At 37.6% G+C, this 14,126-nt stretch overlaps 1 protein-coding gene across 8 annotated transcripts in view; it reads left to right on the top strand.

Annotated features, from left to right (window-relative positions):
- Window positions 1-14,126, top strand: part of LOC124796423 (H(+)/Cl(-) exchange transporter 4) — a 395,803-nt gene that overhangs the window by 350,938 nt on the left and 30,739 nt on the right. Inside the window, exons 1-6 of one of the 8 annotated variants that reach the window (XM_047260606.1) lie at window positions 7,455-7,614; window positions 7,768-7,865; window positions 7,946-8,075; window positions 9,732-9,764; window positions 10,705-10,731; window positions 11,407-11,750. In XM_047260606.1, the coding sequence (XP_047116562.1) occupies window positions 7,788-7,865; window positions 7,946-8,075; window positions 9,732-9,764; window positions 10,705-10,731; window positions 11,407-11,750 (612 nt within the window). In that variant the 5' untranslated portion in view covers window positions 7,455-7,614; window positions 7,768-7,787. Of the gene's footprint in view, window positions 1-7,454; window positions 7,615-7,767; window positions 7,866-7,945; window positions 8,076-9,731; window positions 9,765-10,704; window positions 10,732-11,400; window positions 11,751-14,126 lie in introns of those variants that run through there. The other 7 variants (XM_047260604.1, XM_047260605.1, XM_047260609.1 and 4 more) reach the window with 7 other exon arrangements.

The following is a 14,126-nucleotide window of genomic DNA, read 5'->3' as shown; positions in this document are numbered from 1 at the left end:
TATTATTTTACTATGGTTGGAGAAAAGGAGCAAGGGAGAGGGAGAGCCGTAATGAGAGACAGAGATGCAGAGAGAAAAATTGAGAATGGGAGGAGAAATTTTTAAGTTCAGTTTTTTTTTACTATCACCCTGGCAGCTTGTTTTAGTGGCTGCATCCATTTTCTAACGTAAGATCGATATTTCAGTACATTCTGCAGAAGAAAAATATTTTGATTACAGTACAGCCTTTATGCAGGAATACCATGGCCATTGTTACTCTCATACTTGATTGTGTAGCTTGGCTAAACATTCTCCTAAATTTCGTGGTCATTTTGTTTCTAGGGAATTTCTTCATTGAAATGATAAAAAATATATGTTTTCAGATCACAAGTTCACTCCCCAAATCATTATGTCACGAGGAAATTGAAATGAAAGAATGTCTTCAATGATCACATGAGTCCATAAATCCATGTCAAGTAATTTTTTTTTCTCATTGATCAGTATTCCAAAATGTGCAAAGTTATATTTAAATTTTTAGAAGGTAAAGAGAGGCGATTTTAGCAACAAACTTGTGGTTGCAATAGGACTTACATTTTCATTTAAACAAGTAAACTTGGACAGTAGCTAAATGAGTCCTTTCAAACGCATTTTTAAAATTTTTGTAAACTCTGTACCTCATGTATGTTAGTATCCAGCTGCTATCACCACTTTTCAGACGTTCAGTGAGAACTGTAATCCGACTCAAGACAGCAGACATTCTGGAACACCCTCTCACCCTCTTCCAGCCAGTCAACTGAGCATTCTTTACATAGGAGGCATAGCCAGTTATAAGCGAGTGTCAGATGTCTCACATTTCCTGAATCAATGACTCACTTCCTATGTCTGATGTCACGCACTGGACCGATTTTTCTACTGCTGTTGCCAAATGGTCTGAATTTTCTGACGTTCTGTCTACAGTGGTCCAATTTTTATGGTATTGAGTCACTTTTCTATAAAGAGAGTACACTGTACATCGAATTATTAATATTCTGGTAGCTGAACTTGATGGATCTATCACAAAACAGAAATATTTACCCTCTCTGTGCAGTTCAGTTTTACATTACGTGACAAAATGTGAAGTACCCAGAAGGGAAGGATAAAAACAAATAAAACTTCACAGTTTGAGTGTGTACACGTATGTGATGTCACTTCAGTGATTACAATATTGAGTCGGATTTGCAAAGAATTTGGCAATATGAGCCCAATTATCAGTATGACATTGCACTTCCTCTGGCCTGGATGCAATCACTCATTCTTGTGGGACGGCTATCGTGAAGTTGTTGCATCCTCTCCTGAGGCTAGCTAGCTCAATGTTTTTAATTGGTACTAGCACTTAGCAGAGTTAATGTCTGAGCTGATCCCATGAATACTTTATCATGGACTAATCTGGAAAGTCCATGCTGTACCATTGAGCTTTCACATTTCCCTCAATAACTACCTCCCATGACCTGAACTCATACACAATGGGTCCTCACACCATGACACCAGGTGTAACATTACTGTGCCTATCCATAACAATGGAAGGATGTTGATGCCATACTCGTGAAAGATAATCATCCAGGATAGTATAAGATCACAATTCATCACTGTACACAGTGTGACACAAGTCATCATCATTCAGAGTTTCCTGTTCAGATCACCACCCCACTTTTTTTTACCAGCCAGTATATGTTATTATTTATCCACAGTGTACACCTTATCTTTGGTCAGTCTTGAACACCTAAATTGTTTTTCATTTTCCAATATTTGACCTCTTTTATTGATGAAAACCCGTAGGATAAATATCCAAGTCCTCATGGAAGCTTTGCAACTTGTCACAAAAACAAGGGAAACAATAAAATAGTGATTAAGAAGGCACTAAACCATAAATTCTTCTACTATAACATGAATGTGGAGAGAATATAACATGTAGATTTGTTCATCTTCGAATATTTTCCAAGCATTCATTGTCATCTATGTTTGCATGAAACTGTAAGTATAGGAATACTTTATGTTTATAAAATTTGTCTTTTATGTTATGTTAGTATATTTATGATGCTTAATTAATACCATTAGAGTAAAACACTATGTTTACACACTAGAATTACCACACTACACCTACATTACAAATTCATTTGCTTAACTTTGCATATTGTTCAATACTGCATTTTATTATTTTAAATACTTTATTACAATGCAAACAGATTTTCTAATCTTCTATTACACTGTCTTCTTTCACTGTGTAGTGTTCTTTACATTACCTTTCATTGTTAGTAGATGACCTCAATGGCCCCAACCAATACCAGTATCGAAATTATCTTCCCGAGTCTCCTTCACGTTGCAAATACAGATACAAATACAAACGTTTTATTACACTGTTGAGCATATATACATGCAATTCGCGTCGTTGGTGTTAACATAATAATAATAATAATAATAATATAAACTTCGACATGACAAATGTTTTTAACTAGAATATTATAATCCAAGATGGATACAATACAAACTTGTGCAAATGTCAGTAACAACAAGATGTTTCCTAATAGATCAATTATGAGATAAATGAACTACATAGTTCAGTGAATGACAAATAAATAATCAAATTGATAATTAACAATAAGTACATGAAACAGGAATAAAATAGTTGCACAGTGTGGCATATGTATAGTTTGCAGTTAATTTATAGTTCATTCTCATAAGGAAAATGGGTCATTTGTCACTTACTCAAGGAACTCTTGAGCAGAGTAAATTACTTTACTTTTGATTCACTACGAAAGACTGGTTTTAAATTTATTTGCTGGCATTGTGTAGGCATTTTCAGCTAATTAGTTGAAGTAGACAGGACCAAGATATTTGTAGCTGTTATGTGTCTTTGCAAGCCTAGCATATGGCATATTAATTGTATGTCCACTTCTTATGTTATGGCCATGAACTGCCCTCCTTAAGTCAAATTTACTCGGATTCTCTGTAATGAAGCCAAGGCAGTTGTAAATATACAGCCCACTCCTTCCTCTCTCCAGTAGCCCAGAACAAGCTGAGTCCTTTTCCCGCCATTTTCCCCCCCTCCAGACCGCCATCTTGGATTATGTCGTGGAAGGGACAACAGTGCCCTCTGGTAGTAGTACTGTATACCAGGTCAGTTGGACACTGGACCTCATGGTGGACAGACTGGATGGAGGTACTGCCTGTAACCATTTAAATAAAGACTGCCTGAATAATAAAGTACACTCCTTCCTCTCTCCAGCAGCCCAGAACAGGCTGAGTCCTTTTCTGCCATTTTCCCGCACCCGAGACTGCCACCTTGGATTACATCATGGGAGGGATGATAGCACCCTCTGGTGGCAGTATTGTGGTATTGTGTACTAGGTCAGTTGGACTCTGGACCCCATGGTGAACGCACCAGATGGAGGCACTGTCTCAAATTGTTTAAATAATGACTGTTTAAATGAAGACATACATACATCCTATCCCACACAGGCTGAGTCCTTTTCCTGCCGATTCCTAGGAAGAGGTGGCAATCGGATGACTTAGGGTAGTTGAGGTAGCCCAAGTGACCTTTTCTCCCACCATTTTCTTAGGTTAGTGGAGGTAGCTCTGGTTTGTTGCGTTCCCGCGATTTTCTGGGTGAGGGATGAGGAGGTGGGAGGGGAGTATGTTAGGTTAGTGGAGGTAGCCCCATTGACATTTTCCCACCAAAATTTTATCTTCCTGCCATGATTTCATTGTGAAATTGCCATATCTATCGCCACCATATTGGATCCACCATCTTGAATAAATTTGTCAACAATAGAGAGTGGATCAATGCTCTCTTTGTCACAATACTTACATATCGGCCAAGACAGTGGCACAAGCGTTTTTGCAATGTGGATTGCTCATTTCAGTTACCCCCTCCATGTGACCACAGACCAAGACTGACAATTTGAATCGACCTTAGTTTTAGAACTGGCAAAGCTGTGTGGGTTCCTCCAACACCGCATGAGAGCCTACCACCCTGAGAGTAATGGCATGGTCGAGTGTTGGCACAGGACCTTGGAGGCTGCCTTGAGCTGGACTTCAGCCTTACCAGTGGTGTTGTTGGGATTACAGTCCACTTGCAAATGAGATTTAGGAGCTTCCACAACAGAGTTGGTTTATCATTTAGTTGCATTATGGTGTAGTATTATAATAGGTTTTGCTCCTTTGCCATCACCCATTTCTTCTCTGAAATGCACAGTACTCGGCAACGTCACTATCTTACCTTTTTTGGGCAATGGGGGACTATTGTAGCAGATACCTGGAATCTGAATAGACATGAAGCTGCAGTTCTTCCCCTTGCTTCGATATATTCTGCAGATAGTTCACGACGACTTTTTCTTAGACTTCCTAGCAGAGTCATTTATTTTCGTTCTAGTTCCTTTGCCAACTCCAAACTTGTAAAGAAATTATCTGTTGTGATATTTCTACCACTCCTGGATAAATGTTCCGTCAATTCTAACACTACTCTTTATCCCTGATTTATTTCTCTAGGCTGGCCTTCACCCTTTCCTGTGTACACCTTCAGGTGTGTGACATAGTAATTAGTGCTATCACATGCAGCCCATATCTTTATATCATACTTTCCAGGTTTTGAGGGGATGTACTAGCGAAATTGACACCTACCCCTAAAAGTTACCAGTTGTTCATCAACTGTAATTTTCTTGTGCGGTTCGTATGCATCATGTAATGTGCTTACTCACTGTTCAAATAAATCCCTTATAGGAGCCAATTTATCAGAACTACAATTCTGTCGCCGGTGCTGAGCATCATAAAACCGAATACAGCATGATATTTCTGTAAAGCAGTTCCTAGCCATAGAACTATTGAAAATAGATCGGCCATGCTCTTCATTCCATAAATTCAATACACCCTCATTGTTACCTTTGCACACTCCCGGAAGAATAAGCAGTCCAAGAATGCATTCAGATTCTTCTCTATAAAGATCTGTTCATTTCTTACCGAAAGTAATGTTATCTTCTTTGTTCATCCTTTTCGAAATAATCTGGAAAATGCTGGGCTTCATAAAAAATTCAAATGCTGACTGCACAGTATTTACGTTTCTTACAGTATGCCTCATGTGAGCTGGAGCCATCTTCATTATGAGGCCTGGAACTTAAATAGTGGCAACTATATATTCACAACCGATACAAAAGAGTTACATGTGTGCACTTGTTACTGTCCTTCAAATTAGTCACTAACGTTGTGTAGAATCCATTTCTAGAAATGTGGGAGGAGTAGTATACCGTTAGCAGAGCCTGTTCTGTTGATGGTGCGAATGGAGTGGTCTAAAATCATGGTGATTCTCGTGTACGACTGTGATGGTGTTATCCTAATGCATTACGTTCCTCCACGGCAGACCGTCAGTGCACAGTATTACTGTTCATTTTTGGAGCATCACCTTTAACCAGCATTGCGAAAGAAGCGGTGACACTTTCTGCGCAACCCACCCATCATTTTGCACGAGAATGCGCTGGCGCATACAGCGCAAGCTGTGGCTGCTCTGTTCGGTTGGTGGGACTGGGAAGTACTGTACCATCCACCATACTCTCCGGACTTAAGTCCTTGTGACTTTGATTTGATTCTGAAGATAAAAGAACCACTTCGTGGTATTCGCTTCAGAACTGTTCCAGAGGTTCGACAGGCAGTAGACTGCTCCATTCACACCATCAACAGAACAGGCTCTTCTAACGGTATACTACGCCCTCCACATCACTGGCAATGGGTGCTACACAACGCTGATGACTACTTTGAAAGACAGTAACAGGAGCAAACATGTGAATCTTTTGTATTGGTTGTGAATAAATAGTTGCCACTATTTAAGTTCTAACCCTCGTATTTCGTGCTGGCTGTCTCCCATGTAATCTAACAGGACTTTTCCCCATATTTCATTTCCATTTCTCGACCTGAAAAAATGGGATTACTATTTTACATATGTACTTACATATTATTATTATTATTATTAGTAGTAGTACAATCTTTAAAGTTTTTGCAAAAGTATGGTAGATTATACATACAGTACTTACTTGAAAACATTCTAATTTGAGATGTCTGCAGCTTCAGGAAGTACAGTTTCCAAATCCCCAACATCTTCATCAGAATCTTCAGTTGATTCACTACCTCCAGAAATAATAGCATCAATCTCTTCATCGTTATCAGATGGTATATCCCCTAATGTCTCTTCTTCATTCAAAAGTGCTTGTATTTCAGCACTACTCAATTGTTTTCTAGTCATAATGAAATTCTTGTGCACGTTGAGAAACACTAGCAACAACTGAGGCCATACACAGCAACGGCTGAGGCAAGAAGTGGCAACAATAGGTGTAAGTAATAAGTGGGAAATGTTAGTTTCATTATTGCAGGTGTTTCGTATAATGTCTGTTCAATATAACATTCGCCATTCTGTTTTCATAATTTTATATTCAAGTAACAAAAGAAAAATTTAGATTTCGGTCATGCTGACCCCAGTGGTATTCAGTACCACTCAGTACCCATAAAGAAATTTTAATATGTTGCAAGTGTAAAACTGAACAATTTGTCATTACGTAACAGCAACTTAGAGAGATAAAGCCATTAATTTTGAAAATAATGGTTTTGAAAACAAGGGGGTATATATTTCAAATGTGTTTATGGGGTCATATTGACCCCAGTGGTTCTAGGAGGGTTAAGGAGGTACAAAAGCGCAGAATCCACTGCTATAACATGAGTTTGCGCAGCCGGTTCTTGAAACTTGGTTAATAGACTTCCTTGGGATAGTTTACGTCTTTCTTCAAGAGTTTCCTGTTCAGCTTCTTTCAGCAACTTCGTGACATTCTCCCATGGTTTAAACTACTTCCGATTTCAGCAGACGACAAAACCGTCATAACTGTGTTCGCGAGAAATCTTGACGTGACGGTCCATTGAATACGAATCCCGCTAATTGAAATTCACGTTTCGACGTGACGTAGCGGTCAAGGTGAATTGGCCTTAACATAAAAATTATGTTTTTGAGGTTAAAAAAACTGCTCTCTCATTAGAATGATTACAGTCAATCACACCAGACAACTCTGCAAAAGTGAAAAATGCACAGCGATTTGTTTACTGATTTGAAGCGTGTTCTTGCAATGCTACAGCTAGCGGGGTTGAACAAATGAAGTGAGCTCAATATTGAACTTACTGACAGAATACCGATTTTAAATATTCAATATAACTGAATTAAAACAAAAAAATGACATTGCCACATTGGAAGGTTCAAAATACCTTCATGTTGCCACATCTTCTGCAAGTGGATTAGTAAAATACTTTGCCTCTCTACTATATGATTCGTTGTACTTCTATTCCGGGAATTTTCTCATTACCCACCGGAAAAAATTATGGACAATTTTTAAAAATAATTTTAAAAGCTTATTTATTGTTGGCATTTGTTTTACTTTATTTGAAAACAGTATCACTATTCAGTCATATATGTGACCTACGTGGGAAACATATGATCGCGTAACGAGACAGTTTGCCTGGGGCAAAAGGTGGTGATTTGTAGAAGTTTATAAAGCATATTGACGAAAAGAATAGTGAATTTGATACCATAAATTTCATTGATTGAATAGGAGCAAAAAAACATCTAAGATGGTAAGGAAGACTTAAACAGGAGAAAGTTTATTTTCATTTGTAAGAAATGTGATGCGTCGTCTGCATGTCAGACGTCGCCATGATGCTTTTGTCAAGTCTGATGTCATTGCGTATACTTGATACATTTCGCTAATTTCTTCGTATCTTTCACAGAGTTCATTGCAGTTTAAGCCATGGAAAAGGCGCCTTTAAGAGGCAATGCGGCCATACCAATGAGTTTTCCCACTTCTTATCATGCGGTTGATGACCAAGTACGTAACCTCAATTCTTTCATTAATGACAGTTCTATGTTTATTATGTGTACGTATTTATCCCCTTGTTTTGTGTGTAGCAACAACTCGTAAACGGACAACAGTTTCGATCTGCATCAATTAGTTCAGATGATGAGATGATTGACATTACAACGACAGGAACTGTAACTGAACGCTCCATTCATCAAGATGAATTGGCAGCATCACACTGTAAGCATCTATTTTCCTTTTTCGTATGTATAAATTATTTACATGTTGGATATCATTTCGCTTCACATAGCTATGGCTTACGCTACCTCTTCTTTTCCTGCTTCTTGCTATTTCCATGTTCGCCTGTTTATGTACAGTGCATATTGCATTTTGTATTGAACGCAGTATCTTCGTTTATTCTGTGCCACAAATCTAATTTTGCATGAGAAGCTGCTTGAAGATAAAATTATTCTGGTCTACTGGCCTGTTTCCTTTTTTTTTTTTTTTTTATTAGTGTGGGTATGTGTGTGCTGTTGTTTTTAAATTAGTCTGATAAACAAAACGTGTTAGATTAGTTTTCCCTCCAGAAAAGTCTTGGCGAGTTTATGCTTCTTAAATAATGTGCAGCCATTTGTATACAGTTTAATCTTTCATTCATTCAGAAATAGTTTACAGAAGGTAGGCTGTAGATCACCTGTGAATCTGTGCGAAAAAAATGTTAGTGTTCTGCTTGGGTATTGTGACTTCATTACATTCATGTCAGTTTTTTTTGCGGGGGGTGGGGGGGAGGGGGGGTAAATGTGCAGCATACATCATTTAATGTTTCATATGAATGAGAAAATGAATATATACTGCCAGCAAGTTCCAGATAAAATGGATAGGAAAACGATTTTCTGGACGATTTCCTCTGTCTTACAGTCTCCTGAAAGAATCTTAAATTTCAAATGCTCAGTATTATGAGGTGTATTTAATGTTGTCGAAAGCTTCTCATAACTATCATGTCTGTGTACCAGTAGGACTGTATTTTTGCATAGATTTATTAAGTTGGACTTTGTTTTGGAAAGATTTAATCATTAAGCATATTATAAAAATTCGAGAAAACTATGTATTTTACTCTGTTAGCACCCTACATATAGTTGTTAGTCACTTGTTTTCTATGATATTCATTTTAAAGTTGTTCATATCCATTAATGTACTGAAATGTACATGGTTATAAAATGGCTACAATACTACTAAATGCCCTGAATTGTAAATACCCAATGAAGCAGATATTTCTCTTGTATATGGTATTTTCCCCAAGCTTTTTTTGTATGGAATATTAAATGTCATGAAGATTATTATTATAAGATTATATCTGATGTAGCCAGGTCACCAATAGCTTCTTCTTCCAAAAACCTGTAATTGTTTGATAGTATTTACCTCACTCATTGTCTCATTATGCTGCAAATTTGTGTCTTGGATTTTTCTGTATTTACATTATAAAAGAAATCACTACAGGAGATTTCTTCAGCTGTTTGAGCCCAAAAGCTTAAAAATCTACTTTTGCAAAAGTGAAAATAATATGAGCAGGTAGTATGCATTTTATTTTGAGCAGTAAGTGTATTTTGGTTTATGGGTGTGTATCCAGGGAAACGGTTTTGTTTTTTCAGTAGTTAAAAGTTCTAATGTATAAACCTTACTAGAATTACATTTTTGAGGATCAGTGGTGGTAAAAGCAAACACTATGCTGTAATAGTATGGGTTCCCATATAATTTTCGGAGGATAAGTGGTTACTTCACTTGCTTTCTGACACTTAGAAGTATTTATTTACATTTTTTGCATCTGTTTTGTTTGAATTGCATGTTATTTTCTGTTTCAATCCTTATTTTGTGTTTCCCTTTTTTTCCTTTTTCAAGTATCTGCGATTAAATACTCGGGTCATCCAGATGGTAAGTGTCTTATCAAGACTTGTAAAGTATTTTCATTACTTAATTTATAAGCAATTCACATCTACACCTAGAAGACAGTTTGTATTAACAGTTTAATATAGTAATTTTTGTAGTGTGCATTATTATTTAATTCACTTGAAGGTCCAGCACGGATACCCCTATGTTAGTGTATAACCTCTGCATATGATTCTATTCAAGGAACTGAAGAAAAGCTATTGGCACAGAGTATCACTACAGAAAACATTTTGCGTGGTGTGTGTGTGTGTGTGTGTGTGTGTGTGTGTGTGTGTGTGTAAGATGTATATTTGACAATGCATTTCTGTATGAATAAAGATAAAGCAAGGGCCTGGAAATTTTGTAAGAGCAGGTAATAAAATGGCAATACTGTTGTTTGTGTAAGAGTTAAAATTGTCTTCTGAAAGACAAAATCGAAGCATCAGTCAATATGATTAAAACTAACAAGTTTTTAAGAATATATGAAATCAAACTATAATCATAGAAACCCTAACTAACAATCTTTTTTGATAAATCATTCAGGTTGGCTTGATTTTCATAGTGACAGAACAAAACTGAAAAAAATATGTTGAGAAGCATTGAGAAGTGCTTGTGACTAACTGTATAAATATATTTGAAGTTAAATCATGCCAAATCATAAGATATGGCCCACCCACAGCACACACTCTACTCAAAATATTCTTCTAATCATGCATCTTAATGCATATTCAGTGTTAGAAGTTGGGTTGTGGATTTTGGGGCTAAACTGTAACAAAACATCTTAATATGCTTTAATATTTTTGTGACAAAAGTTACATTACTAACTAGAATAGCTATCGTTTATGCAGCTTAACTATTGGAGTGCCTTTTTTTTGTTCTATTAGATTAGTTGTGTGATATGTTGCCTCTTAATATTGTGTTAGAAATTAGCCTTTGTTTTTTAAAGGTGCAGTCACGTTCGTGGAACCTCAAGGTGAGTGTTGAGTGAAATTACTGATGGGGAGTATTCTTGGAAATGTCTTGCTGTGTCCGATTTGCATTCAGCATTCTCTGCTTTTGGTAAAAGGCATGTTTTTAAAATAACATGAAGCTATTGTTTATGGCAAGCTTTACTTTCACAAGGAACTTTTCCTTATACCTCTCATTTGCTTGCAAGTCCCTGATTACTGTTGAATTGCTTTTCTGTTAACAATAGAAGGTTGATGATTCTGATTTGCTTGCAAATCTCTCATTACTGTTGAATTGCTTTGCTATTAACAATAAAAGGCTGATGATGTTGAAATCTGTGGTGGCATATGCTTTTGTTCATGTTTATTTAGTTAGACAATATGTAATTAATAACTTCATAATTTTCATTTTCTACAAGAATAAGCTTCATTCATTTTGTCAGTGCATTTTTTATTCCAGTGATTAGTGACATGTCTTGGCTCATGTTCTTATTAAAACAAGAAATGAATAGATTTAGTTTCTAGGTTGCAATGAAAAAAGTTCATTTTGGAAAACGTGATTGTTGCAACATGGAAATCAGTAATAATACTGCAGTATAGTAAAACCGTGACAATAAAACAATTATTTATGTTACAGTGGAAGAATTTTTATGTATTGTCTAAGGTGACATAATTATTAAACATGGTGTTCTTAGTTGCAGGTGATGCCGATGACATCCCAGGCATCGGCCAGTATGATGATTTCCACACGATTGACTGGCAGCGAGACATTGCACGTGACAGAATGCGTCACCGGTACATTGTGAAAAAGAAGCAAGATTCAATATGTGACTTAATAAAAGGAGCACATGATGCATGGTCAGGTTGGGTCTGTGTGCTGCTTGTAGGTGTATTTACAGGTGTGGTAGCCGGTGTGATAGATATCGGAGCAAGCTGGATGTCAGATCTGAAATACGGAATTTGCCCCCAGGCATTTTGGCTCAATCGTGAACAGTGTTGTTGGTCATCTAATGAGACAACATTTGATAATGGCAACTGCTCACAGGTAATTTTTCAAAGTTGTAGACAGCTAGCTACTTTTAGCGTTTGATGTTAACATTACATGCAATGTAAGATCTGATCTGTATATGAGTTGTTACTGGGCTACTCATTAAGACTACAGTGGTATGTTACTATTATATCTTTATTTGTTGCTATGCTCCTTACTTTCCATCTTAACAAATATCCAGTGAGAATCCAGAAACTAATAAAACAGCACAAATGAATGCTGTTTGTCTGTTGTTTCATATAGTATCCAGTTTCAATGCCATGGTGTTTCTCATTCCAGACAAAATATTTATTAAAGTGTAATTTTTTGTGCGCCTTTTTTGGTAGCTCTTGTGTGTTCATGCTCTATTGTGCTTGCCAGGGCAATTTTATGGCAGCATGAGGGAGGGTGTTTTGGCCATTCTAAAGGTGACAGGCTGGTCTTGTGCTAATCATCCTAAATGTGTAGTGGTCAGAGATTACTAAGCAGGCTTGGTGGTTTGTGACTTCAGATAACAGATGTTGCGTATGGTACCTGTTGGAAAGAAAGTTTTGAGAGTCCTAGTAGGTAGGAGCATCTTACGGATGTGCTTTTATCAGGAATATGAAATAGCAAATCGAGATTCCTGGTTTGTGTTCCCAAGTATGATTAGTTGAAAGGGTAGATATAACTATTTCGTGGAGCACTTTGGAGCTCACGAAACTGAGGAATCTGGTGGCAGCCCATGTTGGGTTTAGATGGCAGTCATGGGCCCTCTGTGGCAGAGCTTTTGTTGTACAGTTCTTATTTAAGAGAATAAAGATTCTTACGTATAGGTGAAGTTACTTTTACAGTATAGAAAAATTTACAAACCATTCAAACCCTTTATGGGCGTAAAATTGTGCTGAGGAACTCCCCCCCCCCACCCACACACACGCACACACACGCGCACACACACACACGCACACACACGCGCACACACACACACACGCACACACACGCACACACACACACGCACACACACGCACACACACGCACACACACGCACACACACACGCGCACGCACACACACACGCGCACGCACACACACACGCGCACGCACACACACACGCGCACACACACACACGCGCACACACACACTCTCTCTCTCTCTCTCTCTCTCTCTCTCTCTCTCTCTCTCTGTTTTTTTCCAGTTCATGAGTGTGGAATTGTTCATTAGGAAATTTCAGTGTGGTATTACTGTGTGACTAGCGGATTCATTTTACAGTCTAGTGATAAGATGTTTGTATTTCAGAGAGTAGTTAGATACAGGGCTTTAATAATTAACTTTGAAGTTGTGAGAAGTTAAACTATATCCCACAGATAAAAGTGAACCTGGTGACCTTTGTTTAGACTGGCTACCCAGTGTGTTAGTGCAAAGAATTCATCTGTGTCTGCCGATAGAAGTTCCTGATTAAATCTGCAGAGCTTTAAGTTATGAAATTTGCTTATGCACTGCATATTGTTAAGAGTGCAACAAGCAGATTCCATATTCCTGGATTTCCGGAAAACATTTGGTGCGGTGCCCCACTGCACACTGTTAATGAATACATGAGCATACAGACTAAGTCTCCAGATATGTGTGTGTCTCAAAGATCTCTTAAGCCCCAGAATGAAGTACATTGTCCTCGAATGTGTGTGTTCATTACACATAAGGGTATCATCAGGAGTGCCCCATGGAAGTGTGTAGGAATGATCTTATTATCTACATACATAAATGATCAGATGCTCAGGATGAGCAGCAGTTTCTGACAGTTTGCTGGATGATCCTGTGTGGTATCATTGTTGAGTGACTGTAGGAAGATAAAAGATGACGGCAAAATTTCTAGTTGGTGTAATGAATGGCAGCTTGCTCCAAATGTAGAAAAAATTTAAGTAGTTGCAGATTACTGGGAAGAACAACCCATATTGTTTGAATATGCCATTAGTAGTGTGTAGCTTGACATGGTTACATTGATTAAATATGTAGGCATAATGTTGTAAACCAACCGATATGAGCTGGAATGAACACAGAAAAGGTGACTGATTGACTTGGGTTTATTTGGGGAATTTTAGGAAAGTGTGGTTTATCTGTAAAGGGGACAGCTTACAGAACACCAGTGTGACCTATTATCAAGTACAGCTAGTGTTTGGGATCCCCACCAGGTCAGATTACAGGAATACATTGGCGCAATTCAGAAGTGCATTGCTAGATTTGTTACTGAAATCAGTTATCATGTGAGTGTTACAGATGCTTCATGAGCTAAAATTGGAATCCCTTCAAAGAAGATAACATTCCTTTTTAGAGCACTATTGAAAATTTAAAAAAAAAAAAAAAACTGGCATTTGAAGCTGCTTGCAGAACGAATCTACTGTTGACAACTTATGTTACACCTT

Source organism: Schistocerca piceifrons, chromosome 4, assembly GCF_021461385.2.
Source record: "Schistocerca piceifrons isolate TAMUIC-IGC-003096 chromosome 4, iqSchPice1.1, whole genome shotgun sequence".
Taxonomy (NCBI): domain Eukaryota; kingdom Metazoa; phylum Arthropoda; class Insecta; order Orthoptera; family Acrididae; genus Schistocerca; species Schistocerca piceifrons.
This window is presented reverse-complemented; position numbering and strand designations above follow the sequence as displayed.